The 26,798-nt window shown below is 41.8% G+C and overlaps 1 protein-coding gene across 1 annotated transcript in view; it reads right to left on the reverse strand.

Annotated features, from left to right (window-relative positions):
- The window catches only part of LOC122799544 (glutathione S-transferase theta-1-like), a 189,009-nt gene that overhangs the window by 110,112 nt on the left and 52,099 nt on the right, over positions 1-26,798 (reverse strand). The window contains exons 2-3 of the mRNA XM_044068674.1: positions 22,262-22,412; positions 18,559-18,735 (exon numbers count right to left, since the gene is read on the reverse strand). Of these exons, the coding sequence (XP_043924609.1) occupies positions 18,559-18,735; positions 22,262-22,412 (328 nt within the window). The remainder of the gene's footprint in view (positions 1-18,558; positions 18,736-22,261; positions 22,413-26,798) is intronic.

Consider the following 26,798-nt stretch of genomic DNA (forward strand, 5'->3'; position numbering starts at 1 on the left):
CAGTCAACATGTTAAATCTTTCTGGTTGTGTAGTACTGACATTACTCAAACATATACAAAAATTCATTCTACATTGTACTTTCCATGGTCTTTTCTGCCCGAGTATCTCATGTTGCTGTCACTTAATGTTTACATTAGTGTGACATTCCCACATTGGGCAAGTAATCACAGAGCCTGAATCCTCACCATGGACACTGGAGAGGGACATGCACTTGAAATTCAAATGGAAACACTCAGCATTTCCAGATGCAGACCTCTCTGCATCAAGCACAATTTCCCTTAAGAGCACAGAAGACACACACTCAGCCTGGGGTCTGGGTGTCTATCTGCCTCTCCCCAGATCCCCAGTAAGTCTCCCCACTAGCACTGTGAAACCACAGCTTCTTCACCCTGCCCCAAGTAGCTGACACACACAGTCTGAGATTTAATTTTCACACATGCACACACCTGGGAAAAGCTGGCACAGATTATCCATTCTACCAACTTTGCCAGACTGCAAGGCAGATTCACTGCCACCAGTCAGTTACTATAAGGCTCTTAAAAGGATACCCAATTATGCAGAGTAAAGTTAATATTAATGCAAATGGTAATGTTGATCAAACAGCCAGGCTTTCAGGATTGGCTAGAGTTATCACCAAATAAATATGTGCAAATACTCTTTAAGCTTAAATATTTTACAAAAAAGACCAGTCAAAATAAAACGTTTACATATATTTAATAATAAAACAAGAAGAAAATACTAAACATATATTTACAGTAAACCACAGAGTTCAAATCACAAGAAATATTGAAAATAACATTGATGGACAGACTCATACAAGTAAAGAAAAACAATCTCTAAACTAAGCTTCACTATATTCCTGACTGAATCTAGGAGAATTACTATTCTCTAATAACTTACGTGATAGAGCAAGGCATAATGATATACATGAACAGTCTTTCTAGTCAGGTTGCCCCAAACAGGATATTCAATATTCAGAGATTACTCCCTGTAAAACATAATATCAAAGATAACTTGCAGAATGACCAGGCACTTGTACTGTCAATTTTGAATGTATGCCAACTATGTTATACGAGTGTAAAATTCTGAACAGACGTAATAATTAGTTTGAATCTTTCTTTTCTTTCCTACTCTTCTACAAGTCAAATGTCAAATTCTAAACCACAGATTTATGATTCTAGAACTACGGTATTGCTAAAACCTGTACACGATCCTTTTTGATGCTAGTTTCTATTATGTTAGCATACAGCAATATTGTATTTAACGTTTTTAGTTTTATGTTTCTTTATTGCTTTTTTACTCCTGTTACATTAGTTTAATTTTGGATCTTTTCTCCCCAGGCCTCTACTGAAAATGGACATGTATCCAGTTAGACTAGCCTGGTCCACAAATGTAAAATAAAAATAAATAAAAAATAAATGACCTCATCTGGTCAGCTGACTCTAGGTTCTCACAGTATCCCCCCTTTGAAGCTGAGACAGGAATTTAGCATAGACTGCTACAATACACATCTAAATGTTTATGGCAGTGTCTGGGACCTCCCCTCTTTTTACTGCGCTAATGAACAAAGGCTTCTTTCAGACCCACTGTCTCCAGTCTTATTCAGCACTGTGGGGTGATGTTTTAATGGTTTAACAGTTCATTTACATTTCCCTTATTTTTCTTAAAGTAAGCTAGCTGGTTATCCTGTGCTGTCCCAGTGCCCTCTGTTAAAACATTTACATTCAGTTTCAATAATACATGTACCTATGTCCCAGGTAGGAGACCTCTGTCATACCCACCTGACACTTACTAGGCTTAATCATCACTCCTGCCCTTTGCAGTTTGCCCAGCACCTCTCTGACATGCTGAAGGCACTCTTCCCATTAATGGTTGTAGATGGCAGTATCATCTAGGTAACCAAGGGCAAATCTCTTGCTTCTGGTAGGATACAATTTACCAGCCTCTGGAAAATCACTGGGGCATCTTTCATCACAAAGGGCATCTTTCTGAAGTCATACAAACCAAAAGAGTCACAAAGGCTGACTTCTTATCTAGCGTTGGGAGTCAAGGGCACCTGCTAGTAGCCCTTGGTCAGATCAATAGTGGTCAGATACTTAGCCCCAGCCCACGGTTTGAAGCATCCATCTTCACAACCAATTATTTGCTTTAATCTGGATGGGCAAACACAGGGGCTCCTCCCAAAGCTCCTTTAAGCTTCTGGAATGCCTGCTCACATGTTGGGCTCAACACTACCTTATCTGGCCTGTTTTTCCTGGTCAGGTCTGTGAGGGGAGTAGCTACTATAATTTGGAACAAACTTTCTATACTACCCGACTGTCCCTAAGAATGCCCTCACCTGCTTTTTGGTAACAGGGGCAGGCCACACCTGAATGGCTTCCATTTTTGCAGGTTCTGGCTTGATCTTACCACTCCCCACCCTATGTCACAGGTAGGAGACCTCTGCCATACCCACCTGACACTTCTGAGGCTTAATCATAACTCCTGCCCTTTGCAGTTTGCCCAGCACCTCCCTGACATGCTGAAGGTGCTCTTGCCATTAATGGCTGTAGATGGCAGTATCATCTATGTAAGCAAGGGCAAATATCCTGCTCCTGCTAGGATACAATCTACCAACCTCTGGAAAGTCACTAGGGCATTTTTCATCACAAATGACATCTTTGTGAACTCATACAAACCAAAGGAGTCACAAAGGCTGACCTGTTATCTAGCATTGGGAGTCAAGGGCACCTGCTAGTAGCCTCTGGTCAGATCAATAGTGGTCAGATACTTAGCCCCACCCAGCTTCTCTAAGGCTTCATCTGTCCTAGCAGGAGGTAGGCATCTGACTCTGTATGGCTATTTAGTCTTCTGCAGACCACACAAAACCTGGTGCTGCCATCATTTTTTGGTACCAGCACCACTTGGGAGGCCCAGGGACTACTGGATTCCTGGATTACTCCCAGTTACAACATCACCTGTATCTCTTCCCTCAGAGTCTGTCTGACTCACTCAGGCACCCTGTAAGGGGCCTGCTTCATAGGTCTTTGGGCCCCTGTATCCACATGGTGTTGCACCAGGTGGGTGAACCCAGGTTTTTCAGTGAACATGTCCCCGAACTGCTGTAACACTGCTCAAATTTCTTGAACTTGGGTAGGGGATAGCCAGTAGGACATTGCTAACCTTTCCACTGAGATGTCAGTCCGAGCTTCACTGAGGAGATCAATCACCAGACCCCCCTCAGACTCCTCCTGCCAACCACTGCAAATACTCAGTACAAGGGCCTCTGTATCATGGTAAGGCTTCATCATGTTAACATATTACAGTCTATGCCCCTGCCTCCTCCCTAGCAGTTGTACCATGTAGTTAATATCACTGACCTTCCTTACCACTTTGAAGGGTCCCTCCGAAGCTGCCTGCAGCTTCTTGTGGCTGACAGGAATAAGCACATGACCTGCTGTCCCACAGTATACACTCTAGCTCGAGCATTCCTGTCATACCAGACCTTATTCTGCTGTTGGACTCCTTGCCAGGTTCTCTTGGACCAACCCATGAGCTCCCTAAGCCTTATCCTGAGGTTCGGCCATACGCCATAACAGATTCCTTGTGGGATTCATATTCACCCTCCCACGTATCATGTCTCAAATCTAAAGGCTGCCTCACCCTATGACCACAGAGCAACTCAAAGGGTGAAAAAATTGTGGATTCTTGGGGTACCTTTCTGTAAGCAAACAGATGGGGCAAATATTTGTCCCACTCTCTAAACTGGTCTGCAAATGCCCATAGTATGATCTTTAGTGTAGAGTTTAACCTCTCCACAAGACCATTATTCTGGGATGGTAGGGAGTTATCTTTAGGTGCTTCACCCAAGAGCACTCCCATAGATAATCCAGCAGGTCTGACATGACACTGGCACCTCTGTCAGTCAGTCAGTATTTCTCTTGAGAAACCTACTATGCTGAAAATCTCTAGCAAAGCATTTGCCACCTTTTCTGCCTCAATGGAGCTACTACTGCCTCAGGGTATCTAGTAGCATAATCTACTACCACTATAATATACTTCTTCCCTGTGGAACTTGGGGTACTCAGAGGCCCCACAATATCCAGTGCCACCCTCTGAAATGGCTCCTCTATCACAGGCAAAGGCATCAAAGGAACCTTGACCTTGTCTCCTGCCTTGCCTACTTTTTGGCACTGCTCACAGATCCTAAATGCAGACCCGGTTACATCCCTGTCAATCCCAGGCCAAAAAAAGTTCTGTGTAATAGAGCACTTGGTACACTTTATGCCCATATGACCTGCAAAAGGAATGTCATGGGCTATAGGCTCTGGGCACTATCAACTACTGTATTACCTCACCTTCTAGCCCTCCCTCAGGGGTCGACTCACAATACAATAACCCTTTTCTTTGAGAATCAGGTGCCTCCCCTAACTACCTCCCTCAAGCCTTGTAATGTAGGATTTGGGAGTTGAGCCTGTCTTAACTTGGTCATGGTAACCCTTCCCAGCTCCCCCTCCACAGGGAGTCTGGTATCTTCTGATAGCAGTGCTTCAGTGCCACCCTGGGTACTACCACTTACCTCTGCCCTTGCAGTCACTCTGTCCAAGGGAACATCAGTGCCTACAAGCAGCTGTGGCTCATTTTCAGGCTCACTGCTACAGGGTAGCTCCCTCCCTGACTTAGCCACATCACCAGTCCTGGCTTCAGGGATGTGGTCTGTCTGGGTCTCCCCAGGCTACCAGACCCACATGCCTGTCTCCAAACCTGGCTGCATGTCACTACATGCATACAAGGTACTGCATTATCAAAATCATGCCATATCAAGACATCTGCAGGGATATCCTCAAACACACCTACTTGCTTGCTTCCTTTTCTACCCTCCTAGTCAAGGTGAACCCTGGACAAAGGCATTTGTAATGGGGTCCCTCTTCAAGCTCTGACTGGAGTGGACTGCCCAAGCAAGAACTGCCCCTCTTTAACCACTGCAGGCTTCACAATGGTTATATCAGAGGCTGTTCCTCTCTTGGCAGTGGCCTGTATTCCTATCCACCAAGATAGGATAGGTACTCTGGTGATAGTTTAGTACCCCTGTCATCTTCAGACAACTTACCACTGGCATTCTGTTATTCCCAATTACTGTCTCCCCCACATTTTGTTCCCCATCTTGCCTCTGTGGATATCTACAGTGGATATAAAAAATTTACACACCACTGTTAAAATACCAGGTTTTCTTTTGTGATATAAAAAAAATGAGACCACAATAAATCATTTCAAAACTTTTCCCACCTTTCACGTGACCTGTAACCTGTACAATTCAATTGAAAAACAAATCTGTTAGGGGAAAAATATAAAAAATAAAAAATGTACAACAAGCTGGTTGCATAAGTGAGCACACCCTTAAACTAATACTTAGTTGAAGCACCCTTTTTACTCATCCATTGCAAAGACTTTGTTTATTCGGAAGTTTGCATAGGTAACTGGGTGATTTTTGAACATGGAAACAGTGTTCATAGGTTCATAGGTGTGTACTAGGCTAATGGCCCTGCAGCCTTTACAAGCCTAGCCCATAGAATTACCCTGGCATTGAGCCACCTGACCTTAGTTCTCAGTGCCTCTGTCGAGTAAAGCCACTGGAGTGATCCCTGGGGTGAATTTTCTATTTCCCATTCACTCATCAAGATTTCTCTTGAAGAGAGCCAGTGAGGTGCTCTGCTTGACATGTATGGCAAGTCTATTCCATACCATGGGGCAGTCTCTGGGTTATGAACCTGTCCCTCCACCATGTTTTGTTGATTGTGGTAATGAGGTTGAGGTCTCTAGAGCGTGTGGTGCAGATGGATTGGGATTTCCTTAGATGTAGCATTTCTAACAGATCTGGGTCAAACATGGCTTTGTAAATCAAGCAGAGATCGCCTCTAAGTAGGTGATATGAAACAGAATAGCTGGAGTTTTTTTGAGTCTGTCCATATAGGACAAATGTTTAAGGCCTAGGATCCTCTTTGTGAGGTACTTTTATGGCCTCTGCAGTTGTTGCAGGTGTTTAGTGAGGTACATGCCAAATGGGGCATTGTACTCAATGATTGGCCTAATGAGGGAAGAGTAGAGGGAGACAATGACCTCTTTCTTCCTGGATGCAAAACCCTTAGTAATGAGATGTGCCACATAGAAAGACTTTCTGACCACAGTGGCAATGTGGTGGTTAAAAGAGAAGTTGCTGTCAACCTGTGTTCCCAGATCTCTTATAATGACTTCTGTGTTCAGTGGACTACCATTGATGTGGTAATTCATGGGAATGGGGGTTTTCCCAAAGGGGATGATGACACATTTTTTGGCATTGAGCTTAAGGCCATGGTTATGACACCAGTCATTGGTCTCAGTGAGGCCTTTCTGTAGGATGTCAACATCACTTGGGGAGTTAATAACAGCTCCCAACTTGCAATCATCTGTGAACTTTGTCAGCCAGAGTCCCTTGGTCCTGATACCAAACAGGAGAGGACCCAAGACCAAACCCTGTGGGACGCCACTCGTGACTGGTTGGCAATCTGACTTTGAGTCAGCTACTTTCAGACTGTGGGTTCTACCTGTGAGCCAGTTTGCAACCCACCTAGTGATATAGGGGTTGATGCCTAGATTAGTGAGTTTTTCTATGATTCCTGAGTGGGGAATGGTATCAAAGGCTTTGGCCAGATCAAGGTAGGCTGTATGAATCACCTTGCCTTCAGCCACAGCTCTGATGACTGACTCAAAGAAGTTGACCAAATTGAACAGGCGTGATCTACCCTTCACAAAACCAAACTGTGTGGGATCCAGAGTTTGGAGATTCCCTATATTCTTGTTTATTATGTCCATGATGATGCATTCCATAGCTTTGCATATCAGACTCATCAGGCTAATGGGGCGATAGTTCCCAGGGTCTGTAGTCGCTCCTCCTTTGTGGAGAGGGATGATTGTAGCAGTGCGCCATTTGGTAGGGACAAAGCCTGAGGTGAGGCTGTGGTTAAGCAGGGCACACAGGTGAGGTGCCAGTTCACTCTGTATTTCATATAGAACATAGCCAGGGATATTGTTAGGTCCCATAGAAGCTGTATTCTTAGCCTTGGACAGTGTTGATTTAACCTGTGCAGCAGTAATACTGGGTTCATGGCCCATCTACTGGTATTGTGATTGGTCCTTTGGGGGGGGTAAAGCTGGCACTGAATCTGTCAGCCAGTATATTGGCAATACCTGTTGGCTCGGTATAGGAGGTACCATTGTGCAGCAGCTCAGAGAAAAGCTGAGATTCTTTACATAACTGTAAAAGGCTTTGTGGTTGTCTTTACTATCTGATGCAATTCCATTTTCATAGCTAGCTTTACAGGATTTGATGAGGGATCTCAACATTTTGTTGAGAATGATAAGGGAGTTTTTCCAGTCTTGGGACTTTACCTTATTCCTCATCAGTTTCCTCCTACTATTGTAGTGTTTGTTTATGGCAGGGGTCCACCAGATTGCCTTCCTTTTTTTGGAGGAAAACATCTTGGTTCTATTGGGTATGGCAAGATCCATGCATTTGTGTACATGTTTGCACAGTGCATTGGTATATGATTCGGTGGTCATGCAACTATTATCCATTTGCATGGGTGCCATGAAGATAGCCACCTCTGTTTTTAGGAGCCCAAAGTTAGCTTTGGAGAAGTTTTTCATGGTGGTTACCTTTGTGGGGGGGTGTGGATTTCCAAAGTGATTAGTTTCTGGTCAGATCTAACCAGGGAGGAGTTGACTATTGGTGTAGAGCAACAGTCACCCATGTTAGTAATGACCAGGTTAAGGATGATGCTACCTCTAGTGGGAGTACAAACAAGCTGGTCCAGGGCATTGGAATTAATGAATTCCAGAAAACGTTGGGCAAGTGTATTGTTACATGAGTAGTTTTCCCAGTTAATGGAGGGATAGTTGAAGTTGCCCAGTATAAGAATGTTAGGTTGGACCCTAATATTCTCCAGGGTGCTTAGGAATGTGGAGTGTGAGTCTTGGGACATGGTTGGAGACCTATAGCAGGCTACGACCTGAATTGCTGTCTTACCCAATGTTAGCTGCACCTGAAGCATCTCTGATGTGTTATGTTGGGCTAACAGTCTAGAGGTGTGTACATCCTTTATGAATATGGAAACACCACTGCCTTTGGAGCTACGGTCCAAGTTCATTTAATATGGGATTTAATTATTTGTATTAGTGCAGGAATTTTTTATTTAATGTGCAGCAGATTAGATCATGCTTTGTAGTTTGCATAAGTAATTGAGCAATCTTGAACATTTAATATGTTTTCCTAAGAAATAACTAGTATTAGTTGTGAAACTTTGTCTCTAATATGTAGCAATTCAGAGCATGTTTTGCAATTTGTACAGGCAGCTGAGTGCCTCTGAATATTACAACAATGTTACTTAGTAATGTTTCTTTAAGCTAGTTAATTTGCATCAGTTCAGGTCATGTGATCACTCTAGCACAGTGGACTGGCAGTTAAGTGATTTTAAATCAGGCAGTATGTTTTAACTTTTGTATAAGGTCTGAATAAGTGAGTCTGTTACTCATGAAAGCGCTTACCTGTTTTATGTGAAATAAATTACTGGTTACTGTTATTCTGGTCGTGTTTTGGACCATACTTTTTCTTGGATTTTTAAATAAAAAAAAAACTATTGTGATATGAAACTCTGGAAGTCTACTTTGTGGCTTCTTGAGAATACAACTTTTTAGTAACAACTGTTTACAGGCTACAGGAGTTAAACTAATATCCCACCACTGCTCACCAACAGCTCATTTACATTTCCCTTAATGTTCTTAAAGTAAGCTAGCTGGTTAACCTCTGCTGTCCCAGTGCCCTCTGTTAAAACATATACATTTAATTCAGTTACAATAATACATGTACATTTCTTTTCATACCAGCAGGGTGCACTGTTGATACATTTTAACACAAGGAAACCTCACAACTTCATTTTCAGCACAAGCATCCGTACCAATCAGTTTGATATACAAATAACATAATTATTTACAAAATTCCAGCTAGCTGTGCTGGCATATGTTATACATCCACTGCCCTACTTCTCCTGGCATGGCTGGCAGTACCTCCTATCATCACAATTAGTTATAACAGTATTTGTCTGCAGTGCTTTTGTTACAGCTATACACCTGTACACATTAAGATAAAACATTAACAAAATAATAGTCTGCAATGATGCATTTCATGCTTTGTAGCACAGCAATGAAGGATTTATTTTCGGCAATGATGGTTGACCTTTAAATTCAGTTCTCTGCAGATATAATAATTCTCCTCTACCATGGTTGCATATCAGCTAAACAAAATGCAGTATTTACTGATACTCTTTTCACAAATTCAGTTCTCTATGTGTACTCAGTTCCACTGTTACTGTACTCTGGTTACTTATCTGCTGAGGAAAAGTGTAGTACTCAGTTGCTACTAATCTCATATACTCTCAAATTACTTGCTCTCTTTGCCCGCGTTTCCACTTTATTTATTAATTCATGTATGTATATACATTTTGGACATTTGCTAACTGGGTAAGCCAACTAGACAGAACTGTCATTTTTCAGGGGTGACCTAGGAGCACTGACTGCTTAAGTGACATTCTCAGAGTTGCTTAATAGGGAAACAGATGAGGAAGGAATGAAACCGTATACATTTGGCTACAGAAAGCAACCCATTAACAGCTCAGAGCCTCAGTCATCTGTACTAATTGCTAGACTTCCCAGTTTATAAAACTTCATTACATAGTAAAGTAGTTTAGCTTAAGGGAAAACAATACAAAATACTAATAAAATACTAATAAAAATGGCCAGTGTGAGCATTCCATTTACACACACCCTATTTCTGTGTCTACTACCTCTGAGGTCACACGCATTCAAAGAAAGGGGAACTTTTTTTTTTTTTTGCTAATAAACTTGCCTCTTCTCTATGTCATAACACTACAGAACCTATTAACAGACAAATATCTGATACACCATGTGATGCCCCATTTCTGGGTCAGTAATCAAGAAGCCCAAATCCTCACCACTGACAGTGGAGAGGGAAATTCACTTGGAACAAAAATGGATACATAGAGTATTTCCAGATGCAGCTCTGCCTCTCTACACCAAACACAATTTCCCTTAAGAGCACACAGGAAACATACTCAGTCCAAGGGCTGGGTTTCCCTCTCTCTATCCAGGCCCCCAGTAAGACTCCCCACTGGCACAGCTGTAGAATTGAGTCTTCAGCCGAGTGTCTCAATTGAAGTCCTTAGCCACCCTCTCTGTGAAACTAGTGCTCTGTGTCCCTGCTCCAAGTAGCTGACACACACTGATTTTTAGAGACACACACACACACACACACACACACACACACACACACACACACACACACACACCTGGAAAGGCTGGCACAGATTTACCAGCTATGCCCCTCTGCCCAGACTATAAGGTAGATACTGCTACCAAGATACCAGGACACTCCTAAGCCAGCTACTCTAAGGCTCTTACGAGGGTATTCAATTATACTGAGTAAAATTAATACTAATACAAATGCTGGTGTTTGACCAATGCAGTAAGGCTTTTAAGGGTGGCCACAGTGTCACCAAATAAATATAAGTACTCTCAAAGTTTAAACTATTTTCTAAAGAACCAGCCACAATGAAAATGTTATATATATTTAATAATAATAAAAGAACATGAAAACACTAAATATCTCTTTACATTAAACACCAGAGTTTAAAATCACAGGAATATTAAAAATAAACACAGATGGACAGATGCATACATGTACAGAAAAACAGTAATTAACTAATCACATTATATTTTCCTGACTGATCTAAGAATAAAGTACAGTTTTGTACCTACCATAAATGTAGATGTCCGACAGATATGCAACTGCAGTCATAACATATGGGTTGTCCTGCCTCAGGCAGCCCTCGGTCGGCCGAATTCCAAAGTCTGGGTCCGGCGTCGGCTGGTGTCGCCTCCTCTCCGACGTCAGAACGGCTGGAGTATAAAGGCATCGGCCGACGCCATCTTCTTCAGTGTTTCTTGCCCCAGATGCCAGGTGCCCTCCTAGGAAGGCTAAATTTGGTGAATGGATAAACAATTCCAGACATGCACAACAGTAATAAACAGATACACCATAGGAGGTACCCCCAGCTAATAGGAATAGGGGTAGTGGACCCATAAAAAAGGTTGCAGAGGGGTAGGAGGGTGGGAAAATCCGACTGCAGTTGCATATCTATCGGACATCTACATTTATGGTAGGTATAAAACTGTACTATGTCCTTCAAGAATGCAACTGCAGTCATAACATATTGGTTGAATACCATAGCCAAACTGGGGGTGGTTGGAACTAAGAAAGTGATGGTGTAGCTAAAATGCCCTGCAGGACTGCCGAAGCAAAGCCTGCTCGGGATCTGGAGTATAAAGGCAGGTTGTAATGCTTGGTAAATGTATGCACGGAGCTCCATGTAGCAGCCTCTAGAATGTCCTTTGTAGCCACTCCTCTTAGGAAAGCTGTGGATGTGGCTATAGCTCTGGTGGAGTGTGGCCTAATATTGGCTGGCACACCTTTTCCATGAAAAGAATAGCAGAATCTGATGCAGTGTCCAATCCATTTGGAAATTGTTTGTTTGGAGATTGCTTTTCCTTGTACTCCAGCAGCATAGGCTACAAACAGTTGGTCAGACTTTCTGGTGGCCTTAGTTCTGTCCAAAAGTATGCCCCTGTTTGAGGATTGGGGAAGAAAGTAGGCAGGTGAATGGCTTGATTTAGAGACCCCCTGGAAATTACTTTTGGCATGAATGAAGGATTGGTTCTTAGAGAGACTCTGTCCTGATGAAAAATGAGAAAAGGAGGTACTGCCATGAGTGCCTGTATCTCCGAGACTCTTCTTGCTGAAGTGATAGCCAATAGAAAAAACGTTTTCCATGAGAAAAATTGCATTTCTGAAGTTGCTGCTGGTTCAAAGGGAGAAAGAGTTAATTTTTCCAAGATGAAATTGAGGTCCCATGCAGGTACTGGTGGTTTCCTGGGGGGTTTGATATTCTTTATCCCTCTTAGGAACTGTCTTAGCAAAGGATGTGAAAACACAGGTGGATCACAATTGTATTTTGCTGAGATTGCTGAGGCATGAATCTTTATGGAAGAATATGAGAGACCAGTATGAAACATTTCTGCCAAGTATTCCAATATCTGAGGTATACTCAAGACTGTTGTATCCTGACCCCTGTTAGCATTCCAGATGATGAATCTCTTCCACTTGGCTGCATAGGTTTTTCTGGTGGAAGGTCTACATGCTTCCAGTAAGATCTCTTGAACTTTTTTGGAAAGAGAGATATCGGAAGGAGTTATGGTAACCTCCAGGCTGTCAGATGCAATGTTTTCAGGTTTTGATGAACAGTCCTGTAATTGTGCTGTGTTAGAAGCAGAGGCCATAGGGGCAGAGGCCACGGCTTGGTCCGAGTTATGCTCAACAGCAATGGGTACCAGTGCTGCCTTGGCCAGTCTGGAGCTATCAAAATGCCTGTTGGTTGTTCTGCTTTGATCTTCAGTATCACCTTGGTCAGCAGTGGTAGAGGAGGGAATGCATAAATTGTTAGGGAATTCCAGCTGAAGGAGACAGCATCCATTTTCCAGGCTCGAGGATGGTGGGTCCTTGTACAGAACTTTTCCAGGTGATGATTCATGTGAGAAGCAAAGAGATCTATGTCCGGTCTTCCCCATGTCCTTGTTATTTGTGAGAAAATGTGAGGATGCAGCATCCATTCGTGTGGATCCAAGAAATTCCTGCTCAGCTTGTCCGCCAGAACATTGTCCTTGCCTGGCACAAACTGGGATTGCAAATGTATCTTCAGACTTAGGGATTTTTCCCAGAGAATCATTGTTAGTCTGCAGAGGGATAAGAATGAGTGCCTCCCTGCTTGTTTATATACCACATCACAGTGGTGTTGTCTGTCCTTATTAACAAATGTCCTTGTTGAAGTGATTTTTGACAACATCTCTTTGGTTTATGTGCAGATGCCTTTCCTTGGTGTCCATTGACCTTGAATGCATCTGCCTTCCATGCGCCCCCATCCATGGTCTGAGGCATCTGTTGTAATCATTTGACCAGCTTGAGGTTTGTTGAAAGACATGCCTTTGTTTAACTGACTTGCTTGAGCCAACCACAAAATTCTCTTTGTAGACATGGAATGAGTGGGATTACGTCCTCTAGGCTTTGGCTGTGTTGGGACCATAAGTTTTAGTACCATTGCAGCTTTCATATGAAGTCTTGCCAAAGGTATCAGAAGAATGCAAGATGCCATGAACCCCTTGCAGTCAGCTGGGAGAACTTTGCTAGGCCTTTGAAGTATTCTGGTAACTGCTGTTGTTTTTCCTCTGTGAGATAAGCCATTTGTGTTTTTGTGTCCAGCTTGGCTCCTAGGAAAATAATTTGTTGGGATGGCAGGAGTCTTGACTTCTGAATGTTGACTGTGTATCCCAAGGCCTGTAGTAATTGAATGACATAGTCCAAGTTTGCAATCAAGGTTTGTTTGTTGTCTGCTTGTATGAGGCAGTCGTCCAGGTAGGGGTATATTTGAATCCCCTGGAGTCTGCAGTGTGCCACTACTGATGCCAGGCATTGTAGATAAGCCAAACGGCAATGCTGAGAATTGATAATGCTCTGTCCCTGCAAGAAATGGTATCTTCTGCAGCTTTGTCTGATTGGGACATGCAGGTATGCCTCCTTGAGGTCCAGAGTGACCAGCCAAGACCCCTTGCCCAGCATGGGAAGGAGTTGCTGCAATGTCAGCATTTTGAATTTTGGCACAATGAGATAAGTATTTAGAGTAGACAAGTGCAGTATAGGCCTCCATTTGTTTTCCTTTCTTGGAACAAGGAACAGTCTTGAATAAAATCCCTGGCCTTGTTCCTGAGGAGGAACCTTTTATGTTTAACAGCTTTGAAACTTGAATGAGTGCCTCTGCCCTTTGATGATGTGGCAGGTTTGGCATGCCTTGTCTTATTAGTAAAGTATGGAAGTGGAATCTGTAACCTTTGTCTATTAAATCCAGAATCCAGTTGTCCTTGGTTAAGATATGCCAGTTTTTTGAGAATAAGGATAATTTTCCGTCCAAAGGAGCTTCTCTTTGAGCCTTTGTAGGCGGTATGAAAGTCAAGTCATTGTGGTTGTACTTGTGGTGCAGCTGTGCTGCCTGTGCCACTTCTTTGATTTGATGGTTGCCACTGGCGGCCCCTGTAGGAGCCTCGGTATTGCCCTCTACCTCGGCCACTCCTGTTTTTTCCCCTTTGAAACTTGTCAGTGTCTGGAAAGGACCAATTCTTTGAAGGCCAATTCCTGCTGAATCTGGGAGGCTGAACCTGGAGGAAATCTTTGACTGTCTGTACTGATTTAGCTTTTTCCTCAATGGACTTCAACACATCTTGTGCATTAGCACCAAAAAGCTTCTGTTTTTCTAAAGGTGCATCAAGTAACTTTACTTTAACATGGTCTGGTAGTGGCTGTTCTTTTAACCAAGCATGTCTACGTATCACAGCCCCAGTCATAGCTGCCCTACATGAAGCCTCCAATGCATCATAACCACACTGAAGAAAATGGTTGTTAACCTGCTGAGTGTTATGTACTAGATCCTGCAATGCCTTAAAATCAGTAGACTCAGGGGAGGCTAGTTTTTTCTGTAAGTCATCCAGTAAAAATCCTGGTACTGAAACATATGAAAAGGCAGTTAAGTGACCTCATAGCCAGGGTGGTGGAGGTATAAACTTTTTTACCCCATCTCTCCAGGGATCTAGCTTCCCTATCCGCTGGCAGTGGATTCTTGGCAGTGGAAGTAGCCACTCCCTTGGGGCCCTGTGAAATTGTTTCTAGATCCACAGAATGGGCCTTAAAGAGATGCTTGTGTGTGTCAGGGACACTATAATATCTGTCAGGCTTGACAGGAGCAGGAGGGAGAGAATCAGGGTTAGCACTGGAGTCAGAGAAAACATCATCCAGGACATCCATAACTGGAGGGATAGCTAAAAGGCCTGTGCTGGGGAAGTTTGAGGAAGGTATGTAGCCTTTTCCTGGAGTCAGAGAATTCCTGGCCCTGCCATTTAAAATGCTCCCTCATGGAGTGTAGGACTTCACCGAACAAAAAATCCTCTGGAGGAATGCAGAGGGAATAGATTCCTCAGCATCAGAGTCCTCATAGGCCTGGAAGGATTCTTCTTGGGTATCAGAATGCTCAGAATCCCCAGAGGCTTCATCTGAAGAGAGGTTGTCGGCCTGCTCAGTTCTGGGCCTTTTCTCTGCAGGCGGCTGAGAACCTCTGTCTGGATGAGGCTGAGACCCCCTAATAAGGGAAATTAGATCTGCAGCAAGAGACATGATCTGTTTATCAGAAGAAGGGGCCTGAGCAGTAGGTTTAGGATGGGCCTTGGCCTGGCTGGCAGCCTTAGCGTGCAAAGGCCTTGATGGACATGGATACAGGAGGCCCGTGCTGGTGTAACCTTGTGCACTGGAATGGTGTCGGGTAGATCCAGAACCTCGGTTTCTGGAGGAAAGTCAACAACCGGCACTGGATTGGACTCTGAGACCGAGTTACCGGCCTGGAGCGGTTGGATTACTGTTTCGAAGGGACGAAGCACTCGCGGAGGGTTTGTATCAGTGGAAGGCGGGCCGAGGATGTCGGTCGTCCTTACGTTTTTGGAAGATTGAGTTTTCGGTTGATCCGGCGGCATGATATAAGCAAAGAATCACCGAAAAGTCTTCGGCAAATTCTGCCCGGTGCCTGTTAAAGCAAGCACAGGCAGCACAGGCCGAAACGTCATGGTCTGGGCCCAGGCAAGGGAGGCAAAGAGAATGGAAGTCCTTATGAGGTATTTGTTTACCACAAGACAAACAATTATTAACTTTCTCAATTTGTTCTGACATTGGCTGAGGCAAGAAAAATGTTCCCAACGGGTACTTAGCTTTAGATGACTTCGGTACTGAAAACACAGGAGCTGACCGACCGGCACTTGTGAACTGCTTCTGCTTCGGCAAGAAAGACTGAAGAAGATGGCGTCGGCCGATGCCTTTATACTCCAGCCATTCTGGCGCCGGAGAGGAGGCGACACCAGCGACGCTGACCCAGACTTTGGAATTCGGCCAACCGAGGGCTGCCTGAGGCAGGACAACCCATATGTTATGACTGCAGTTGCATTCTTGAAGGACATCTATTCCCTGATTACTTACTAAAGCAAGGCAAGATGAAGTAGGTGAGTGTTCTTCTTGTCAGGTTTCAAAAACAGACTGCTCTGAGACTTCTGTCTCATCTGGTATTAAAACTTAATTTCAGTCCTAATTACAGAATGACATCACACACATCTGGTCATCTGACTTCTGGTTCCCATATAACCCTCTTTACTAGCAACTGAACTGGAATCTTGCACTTATCTGTCATGATACACACACATAGAACTTTGCTAAGACCTGCTGCAGCTTCTGGAAGTTGTACAACAATTTCAAACTTCTTCCCTCCCAGATTAGCAAATAGATCACCTCCAAGGACAATACAGAAAGCTTCCTAGTACAGATTCTCTGCCTCTGGTTGCACTGAAACCTGTGAGATATAACCTTTACGGCCTCAATTAAGTAATTTTTCAAAGTTAGCTGAACTGAGATTAATCTCTTCTCTTCCATTATCCTCTGTTACAATATGTACAGTTAATCAGTTACAAAAGTACAGTCTGACATACATGCATATTTATTTTCTGTCCAGCAGGACACACTACTGGTACATTTTTAACACAAGCAACTTTACAAATACATTTTCAACACAAGCATCTGTACAAACCAGTTTGTTATACAAATGGCATACAATTCTTTACAAAACTTAAGCTAGCTATGCTGGCATATGTTATACATTCACTGCCCTACTTCTCTCGGCATAGTTGGAAATATTTCACACCAATATGTCAACTACATAAGAAAATATTATTTTAATTATGACATTTTAAATTCCAAAATTGTAGTACAGGATGGCACAACAACTCCTCGGCTTGAACAGAGTTCAATTTATTTCCCAATAAAATTGTGATAAAAACAATCAGTGAACCGACACAAAACAACTTTAAAACATAAGTTAAGCGCTTTCATCTGACAAATGCAGACTTCATCAGAACTACCATTTTTGTTTCCGTAACTGGTTATATACATATGCAAACAATGTTGGCGCCTTTGACTTATTCAAAATTTTTGAAAATTTAAAGAGTTATCAACTTGAAAAATACTAGAACATCCTTTATTGAAAAAGACACATAACCCTATATATATATGAATGCTAACCATTTGCATTAAATGCTCTAATCAATCTAAACATATAGATATATTTTGTACATTGAAACTGATGTATACAGAATATGCACACAAAATCTATCTCATAACTCTTGATAGACCATGTTGTATGAAAATTATAAAAAATATAAGTATAAAAGGTGTGTATATAATAAGTCTGTATATAATAATGTGATTATACTTGTGCTAAGCTTGTAATGAAATATTAACAATTAAAATTCCAATATTCCTAAAACATACTCTCTACACCAAACATAAAAATGGCTTTATACTTATGTAGTCATTAATACCTGGGAATCTGGTGGCATCAGTTAATATTTGCCATTTACTTTCTTTTGTAGCTAACATGGCCTTCACATTGCCACCTCTGATGAAGTCTGCATTTGTCAGATGAAAGCGCTTAACTTATGTTTTAAAGTTGTTTTGTGTCGGTTCACTGATTGTTTTTATCACAATTTTATTGGGAAATAAATTGAACTGTGTTCAAGCCGAGGAGTTGTTGTGCCGTCCTGTACTACAATTTTTGAATTACGTTGTTGAGTTTGACATTTTAAATTCCAAGTAATAGATGAAAAACAGTAGGGAAACTTCACTACACAATTTTTTCTTCTGTTGCCACTTTTACCTGTTGTTTTTGCAAACTCGGCTGTAAGTTACATGCCAAGTATGTATATATCAGTCATCAGTAGAATGTTTCATATATATATATATATATATATATATATATATATATATATATATATATACACACACACACACACACATACATATATATTACACACACACAGGAATGTTTTAAAATATTTCTTTGAGTCTTTTAAAAACAGGCATTGCTCAATTGGACCTTCCCTGATATTAGAACACAAATTAAATAATAAATATTCAGGGACACTGAGTTTACATGTTTTTTTTGTGAAATATGCCAATAAGTCCTAAATGTGGACTACCTGAATATTTGAAGCACATAAGATTTTCATGGAATTTCGCATTTTAGGCCAATATACTCCCTTACTACAAGTTGTATTTCTGTTCATATTTAGAGCTCTCCTTTACTGTTCTCCTTTTCTTGCAGACTTCTTCACTTCACTCAATGAGATAACTGACACCACATCCTCTCATCATTCTGAGATCAATGTGACATCACATCCTCTCACCTGTCTGAGATCAGAGTCACACCACATCCTCTCACCTGTCTGGGATCACAGAGTGACATTACATCCTGTCACAGACTGATACCACATCCTCTTACCTGTACGAGATCACAGAATGACACCACATCAGCCACTGAAATCTCCTTCCCTGAGATGTAGGGCTTGCCCTGCAGAAATATTTTCTCAAATTGGTCCAGGGCTGCATTAAACTCTTGTGCAACTGCCTCTAGCTTCTCAGCAGGAGCATTCCTTTGTAAAAGCGTGGGGGCCATAACCTGTTCAAGTGAAGGCAGCAAGTGAAAAAAAAAAAAAAGACCTTCATGTAGTAAACTGTAGAAGATCACAAATTCAGATTAAGGCTCATTTGATTCTACAAAACATGCAATATGAGTAAACAAGACCAACAGAAAACATATCAAGCAAAGTGCCAACAATAAACTTTTTTGTTTATGCAAAAGTAACATCTTAAATGTTAGTGCTCTGGAATTATCTGTGATGCATCCTACCATATAATGCTGACCGAGGTAGACAAGGAGCTGGGGAAGGACAACATCTGCACTCATATACAAGACATGTTATGCCATGTTCTACCACAGTAATAATATCTACACTAACCCAGTCAGCAAAGCCATTTACAGTGACTTGTGTTGTCACAGAAGACACAGCAACAGCTCCATACAAACCCACGATAATCGAAGGTATACAAATGAAGGTCACATGTCCCTCAATATCATAAAACATGAACCATGTGCATACCTGGGCTCTGAACTTTTTTCTTCTAACAGATATAGTGAGAGAGTTGATTCAGGGATGCACAGGGTGCTGCGTTATTCTTTCACTGACAGGGGCTCAGAAACAAAGTCTGAGTGATGAAGGGTTCACCCAGGACAGTTAGAATCAGGTGTTCTCAGGTAATATATCCCACTTTACAAGAAGGACAAGCTTTAATCAGAGATGCCCACTTACTTCACTCTCACTTTACCCTACAAGAAGAATACACAGCATTGACTCATCCAGGTCAGTGTTGCCACACATACAGCTGTAGGCATCAGCTATCCATTGCTGCCATTCCATACCACATAGCTAGTCATGGATAGGATGACCAGCCTCAGTTCCATGCTGGCCTCTATTACTAATGTTTCACGCTCTAGTTGCAAGACCATTACTGACATAACAACTAAGTGCCCAATGTTCAGTGGCATTCCATGATGCTCCCTACTCATTCATTACAATAAAGACTGGCGGGCATAGGATCATGGGAGGTTACTAGGCTAACATTCTTAGAACCTTTTAAAGCCTACCCATTCATGCCCCAGTTTTACCAGTTATCAATGCCGATGGTCTAGAATGACTTTGGCATATGCCCGCATCTTACAGAATCTACAAGAGCTCCCTCCACAAGGGCTACAGGTGACAAGCCAAAGGTGAATTTTCAATTTCCCATCCATTGGTACACACTGCATTTGAATAGGCTTAAGAAAGAACTCTGTTTCACATGAATGGGGAGTCTGCTCGAGAGAAGGGGTAATCTCTGAGACACATACCTGTCCCTCCAACATGTTTTGTTTATGTCACAGACAAGGTTTAGATCCTTAGATCAAGTAATTATAGTGGTTATTGTTTTGTGAATGCACAGCATAACCATTAGGGCTGAATTGCTGAAGGCCTTGTAGGTCAGGCATAGATCACCCCTCAGTAGTCCGTAGGAGACCAAGTACAGTGACAGGGCTTTGAAATGGTCCACATAGGACTTGTTGTTTACATCCTTTATTTTTTTAGTGAGGAACCTCTATGGTCACTCCAGCTGTTGGAAAATGCCTGGTGAGGTACATGTTGAAGGGTACATTGTACTAGACTGTTGGTATAATGACGGTCGAGTATAGTGGGACTATGATCTCCTTAGATCAGGATGTCATGCCCTTACTTATAAGATGTGCCACAAAGAAGGATTATTTTTCACCACCATGGACACATATTGATCAAAGTTCAGGTTACTGTCAACTTTAGTTCCCAAGTCCCTTTCCACTGGGCCTACTCTTAGGAGTGTGTTACCAATGTTGGAATGTGCAGTGGTAGTCATCTTACCAAAGGGTATAATTATGCATCCCCCCTCGAGTTTTAGGGCATGGTTCTAGTACCAATTATATATCTGTGTAAGACCCTCTTGGAGGATATCTACATCTTTGGGGGATTCAATGGCTGTACCTAGCTTACAGTCGGCAGCAAATTTGGTCAGCCAAAAGCCCTTTATATTTGCCTTAGTATATTCTGAACAGGAGAGGTTCCAATACCAAGCCCTGTGGAACTCCACTAGTAACAGGCCTCTTAGTGGAGGTAGATTTCCCCTGTTCTAACTTCATGTGTCCTATCCATGAGCCATTTGTCTATCCATAGGGTGACACAAAGATTTATGTCCAAATTTGTGAGTTTGTCTATAATACACAAGTGAGGTATTGTGTCCAATTCCTTTACTAGGTCAAGGTAGACAGTATGCACTGTTTTGTCATCTTCCATGTCTCTAGTGACCTTCTCAAAGAAGTCCACCAGGACGGAACTGAGATGGGTCCACTGTCTGAAGATTTCCTATGTCTTTGTTTATCAGGTCATCAATAATTCTTTCCATGGCCTTGCATAGAAGACTAGCCATGGATCTCCAGTTTTACTGATCCATGAACTTCCTGCAAGAGTCAGAGTGGTGTCAAAATTTACTTGTAATTTTACTGTCAATCTAAGCTTGTCTGACTTTCTGATCAAGTCACAGACCTCTAACACATCTGTTTCCCAGGGCTCCAAGAAAATGCATGCCAATCATATAAACAATGATGCCCAGCCTTCCACAGATGTATTTCAACCTGTACCATCTCCCTCTGCCCTTCAGGTGGACAGCACTACTGCAAATTCCTACTCAGCTCTTTTTTTTCTCCTGCCCCCACCTTGAGCAGACCAAACCAATCAATTTTCTATCTGCACCTACATCCGCAGTGGTGCAGCGCTAGCGTTGTTGCCTCACAGCAAGAGGTTCTCCTATTCGATTCTCTGCTGGAGTGAGGGGAGTGCCTTCTGTGTGGAGTCTGCATGTCCTCCCCATGGTTGGGTGTGCATTCGAAAGACATGCGTAAATTAGCGTGCCTTCGTTGAAGGTTGAACGTCGAGCTGGCACCTCGGCGTTTGTGAAAAGCTACTGTCAATCATTAGCGGACTGGAGTTTCACTGTGGCGACTACAAACCAGGAAAAGCCGAAAGACAAACAACAGCAACAACCTACTTGGCCTATTAATTCCACTGGCAAAAGAGGCAAAAATTTGCAGGCTATGACTAGAAGGTCTAACCAGATCAGATCATTCACTTCTGCTGTGGTGAGAGCCAGATACTGGGGAGCAGACTAACTGCAGGTCCCTATGAGCAGCCTACTCTATCACTCTCACAGGCAGCTTGTGGACTCACAAGTATTAGGTGGTCATGAGGAAGAGGACTGCATGCCCCCATACATGCCTCCCTCTTCACCTGACTCTTTGTAGGGCAACTTTGGGTTAACAGTTACAAGTGGGTGATGCCTTGCATTAATAATGATACAGGCCTCCCACATTGAATCCTATTACCCCCTGCCTGGCCCCAGACACCTTTGCTGCTAACCGAACATGAGTCATCTAGAGATTTGTCAGGCTTTCATCACTCTATGCCACAGGGCCAGGGCCTATTGACAGTGTTGCTCAACAAACAATTAGTATATTAAAAGACAACTAACTATGGCCCACCAAGTCTTTAGATAATTATGCCTCACTCCCAGTTCTAGTCCTGTACCTTGAGCCAGAAATCCTGTACTAGTAGAGGACGGATCACATTAACATGCCAGTACAAGAACTCGTTGATCTTAGCACGTTTTTCCAAATTGGCAGGATACCAGTGATCAGGCAGCTTGTACTTTTCAGCCAAATACAGCAGGATTGCAACACTGTAACAAAACAGAAACAATGTCAGATGATTCAGAAAGTTATTCCAGAGGAGAAAGGAAGACTATCTAACGTTATATATCACAGATATTTTGTCATCCTAAAACCTGTGCAAAGAAGAGATAAAAGCATATAGTATACATCCCAGGTACCCAAAATTTAAAAAAAAGTATTCACAAAGTCTGATTTCTGACTGGGTGCAAGTGTGCAGTGTCCAGTCCACAACTGCACCTCTGCATACCCAAAGAAACAGCTCTGCATGCACAGGTAACATTTAACATAACACTTTTACAGCTGAGCAGGAAAGATACCTAAATTCTCCTACACATGTTTTTTGACTGTTCCAATGAAGACATAGTCTGGAGACATTTCTCTGGATGCTGGTTGACACAGGGATCTTTACATCTCAAGTTACCATTTATCATTTTTCATAATAAAATAGACAGCAGCAGAGTTAGATCCTTAAAAAAACAATCTGAATCATTAACCACAAGTGTAACCAATGTGGAGTTAGCAAGCAGAAGTAATTTCCTAAGACTACAAAAAATTTAGTTTTCATATGGGTCTAGAAGAAAAAAAAGGAACACAGAGAGGCAAACTATCTACTGAAAAACAAAACTTACAAGTATTAAACATACAAAAAAAAGTTTTATTGGTCAAACAATGTCTTACCATTTTTTTCATAAACTGCTAAAGAATAAAATAAAGCATGTTATCATTTTAAACCAGTATGATGTCATAGTTTTTCTTCTTGTCAAACTTGGCCCTAAATTGAAAATATGCAGTGTTTTTTCCGCAAACTAGAAACAAAAGTTGCTTATTTTATTATTACAGTAGCTAGGGATAAACTAGTCCATCTTCAACAATAGGCAAGACAAAACTCCAGGCTCTCAGGCAACTAGTCTTTCCCCTTTATCTACTATGCTGTACTAGCCACGTCTCTAGATCTAAAGAATGTCACTCAAAAGTAAAATACCATATGCAGGAATAACACAGGAATCACAAAAATATTCTCCTGGCCAGGCATACCATGAGGCAGTTGGAAGGAGGGTAGGTTGAAAAGGACAAATCTGCACATCCAGATTTATCATTATGGTAACTGAGAAACTTTCACATCTGGCATGCGGAAGGTTGCCCTCATCAACCAGAAAAAAAAAATCCTAGCTTTTCTTCCTTGGTGGTCATGACTGGACCATAATTCTGATAATTGTGGCCCCAAAGAATGACCTAGACCTGGAGATTTCTAATTACTTTTTGAAACTAGACGTGAAGTCCACATGTAGCTGTGGAAACATCATTCAATGACACTTTTAAAAATGCCTTAGATTTAGCCACTAATCTAGTAGGTAGTTTATAAACTGGCAGCCTAGTGAGCAAAGTGTAAACAGGTAACCAAGAAAAAATATTAAGAAATGATTTGGCCATATCAAGAATGGTACTATCATATATTCCAGAGGTAAAGTTCTAATTATCCATCCACTTACTGAATCCAGATTTATAAGAAGTCAGTATATTAATATGTTTGATATGAATAAAGAGTCAGTTTGAAAAATAGGAAATGTGTTGGGTTAAATATGCAGCATGCCAGCAATTTTTGGTGTGGCTGTTCATGGTACCCATGGGTTAATATGATGATGAAAGTTTACATTTTCCTGAAGGTGTGAGTGTGTTCATGGTAATGATATTTCTGTGGAAGAGGAGATCAAAAAGCCAGGCACAAATAACCTCTCAAGAGCCTGTGCAAATCATAGAATAACAGCAGAGCTTCTAATCTGTCAGACTAGTGAAGGGTGCTAAGGTCATCAGTTTTCTTACAATCTCTGATGCCTTTTGAGTTGGATTAGCTGTTTAATAAGGTACATGCCAAATGGAAAGCTATAATTAATGACAAGTCCGATAAGTGAACAAATAAAGTGAAACTATAACCTCTTTCAACTTACTTGTACAGATTACACCTGCTCGATAAAATGATTTCTCAATCACATCTGAGACATGAAGGTTACAGGAAAGCTTGGTATCAATGTATATGCACAGATCATTAATGACTCAGTTTTTTGGGCAGCATCCATGATATGCTATGAACTGCCAGTGTACGATCTTCCAGAAATAAAAGCACTACATTTTTTAGCATTAAGGGTGAGTCTATGTGCATGCCCATGGTCATTACACAAGGCTGTAGTCTGATCACGCCCTTGATGGAGTATCTAAGTGTCAGAGAGGGTGCTTACAAAAGCTCTGACTTTGCAGCCATTAGCAAACTTGGTCATCCACAGCTCCTGGGCCTCTGCCTTTACATTAGAGAAACAGATGAGAAAGAAGTGGGGTATCTGAACAAAACCTATGCAACCCCACTATTAAGATTTTAATTGAATGGAATATGTTTCCTCAACCTTTACTGTATGGGTGATGTCAGTGAGACAGTTACTAATGCAATAAAAATTTGGTGAGGTCAGTGGCAACACCTGCATGAGGAATGGTGTTAAAAGCCTTGGCTAGTTCTAGATATACAGTGTGGATAATTTTCCCCTCATCCAAGGTTTCAGTAACCCCTCTGAAGGAGTCAGTCAAGTCAAAAAAAAAAAAAAAAATGTGATCTACTTTTCACTACTCCAAACTGATTTGGACCAATGTGTCTGACAATTGAATTTATTCACGTTTATGAGTTCGGTGACAATATGTACCACAGCCTTGCAGACATTAAAAGTGAATCTTATTGGTCAATAGTTACCATGGTTCAGTAGTAGGGATACCGTCATGCAGTGGCATCGCAGTGGCCATTTTCCAAGCCCCTAGACATAAATAGAGGTAAGGCTTAAGTTGAAACTTTTAGAAGAGGCTAGGCTATGCTGTCTAGTATTATCCAGAAGGCACATGATGATGTTACTGGGACCTGTGAAGCTGGAGTATTTGGTTTTGGAGTGGGCTGACAGTACTTGATCTAGACTGACTGTAAGAGGAACAGTTTTTAGGGTGATACTGTGGAAAACAGGGGCTAGAGTAGAGAGAAGTTACAGCTGAATTTGTCAGTGAGGATATTAGAAATGGCTTCAGGGATAGAGTTGGTTATACATTTGAATCTTAGCTCAGAGCAGTTCTGAGACTTGCATGCAATTAATTAATTTTTCAAGTTGATTTTGGTAAACATAATGCCAAGTAGGAGACATAGGCAATGATGTGACAGTCTTGTATAGCACTGAGCTTCAATTTAATATCATATAAGATTTGTCATGAGATGACGGGGTCGTGAATAAGTACTGAAATGCTGCTGGTAATTCCCAGTGGACCTGAAGGAATGACGAGGCTGAGTTTATACAGAGAAAGTGTTGTTGATACACTGGAAACATGTTTCAGTAATTATGTAAATATATAAATCTTCAACAGGCAGAAACGTCCATCATTTAGCAGTGCTGTTCTTATATTGTTTGAAATGGAATTTGTAAAGCTGGTATGGTCATAAGCTTAACCTTTACTACATGGGGTGATAGAAGTCTTAGCCAGTATACATAAGTCATGGAAGGAGAGTTGTAGACCATTTATAGCAAAACATTAGGGGAAATGAAACATTTCATCCCATGCTGCCACACAATGGAACCTTCTGGAAGGAAAATAATTAACTAAACATTTGTTTTAGTCAATTTCCCTATTTTTGTAGTTAAGCATCATTCTCAGGGAATATTGAATACCGCTTATTACTAGGGTCTCATCTGTCTCAGAGATACAGGAAGATATTGTTTTGTGTCTTTCTGCATCTCCCTCAGAGTGCAACAGATGATTAACTGCCACATACACAACAATGAGGTCATAGTCATACTCAGGGCAGTGGAGATTTTTAACAACTCTAATAATATCATAAACTTTGGCACAAGAGAGGTAAGTAGTCAGTACTCTGTCCCTACTAGCATAGGGACTGCCGAGTCTGTATGCCTAGCTATGGAATCACTAATGACTAGAACCTTAGCAGAAGTAGTGGCAGGCCTAGGGGACCTTAGGGTTGTAGGCTTGCAGCATGGGTGACTATCCTTGATGCGAGTGATACAATGGTAAGTGCAAAAATATTTAAAGCTGGCAAAGTAGGACTAAGTTGCTTAAGTTTGTAAGTGAGGTTTTCAGAGGGCTTGGAAAGTGTTTTCTTAACTACTTAGCAAAAGTGGGTGAACTGCTGTGGTACTCTTTACAGACTCTGTAATATTGAGAGATCTCTGTCCAGTTTAAATACGTAGTTGCATCTCTGAAAGACAACATTAGTGACTGGTAGGAATAAAGGTTACTGGTAAACAAGGTGCAGCTGCTAAACTGCCTTAATACTTCAAGTGACAGCAGCCTGGACAGGGTATGAGCAACACCAGGCTGTGGCTCAAAGGTAGTTGGTTATCATACTATGGCACATG

The sequence above is a fragment of the Protopterus annectens genome, chromosome 4.part0 (genome assembly GCF_019279795.1).
Source record: "Protopterus annectens isolate FY-2018-M chromosome 4.part0, PAN1.0, whole genome shotgun sequence".
NCBI lineage: Eukaryota > Metazoa > Chordata > Ceratodontiformes > Protopteridae > Protopterus > Protopterus annectens.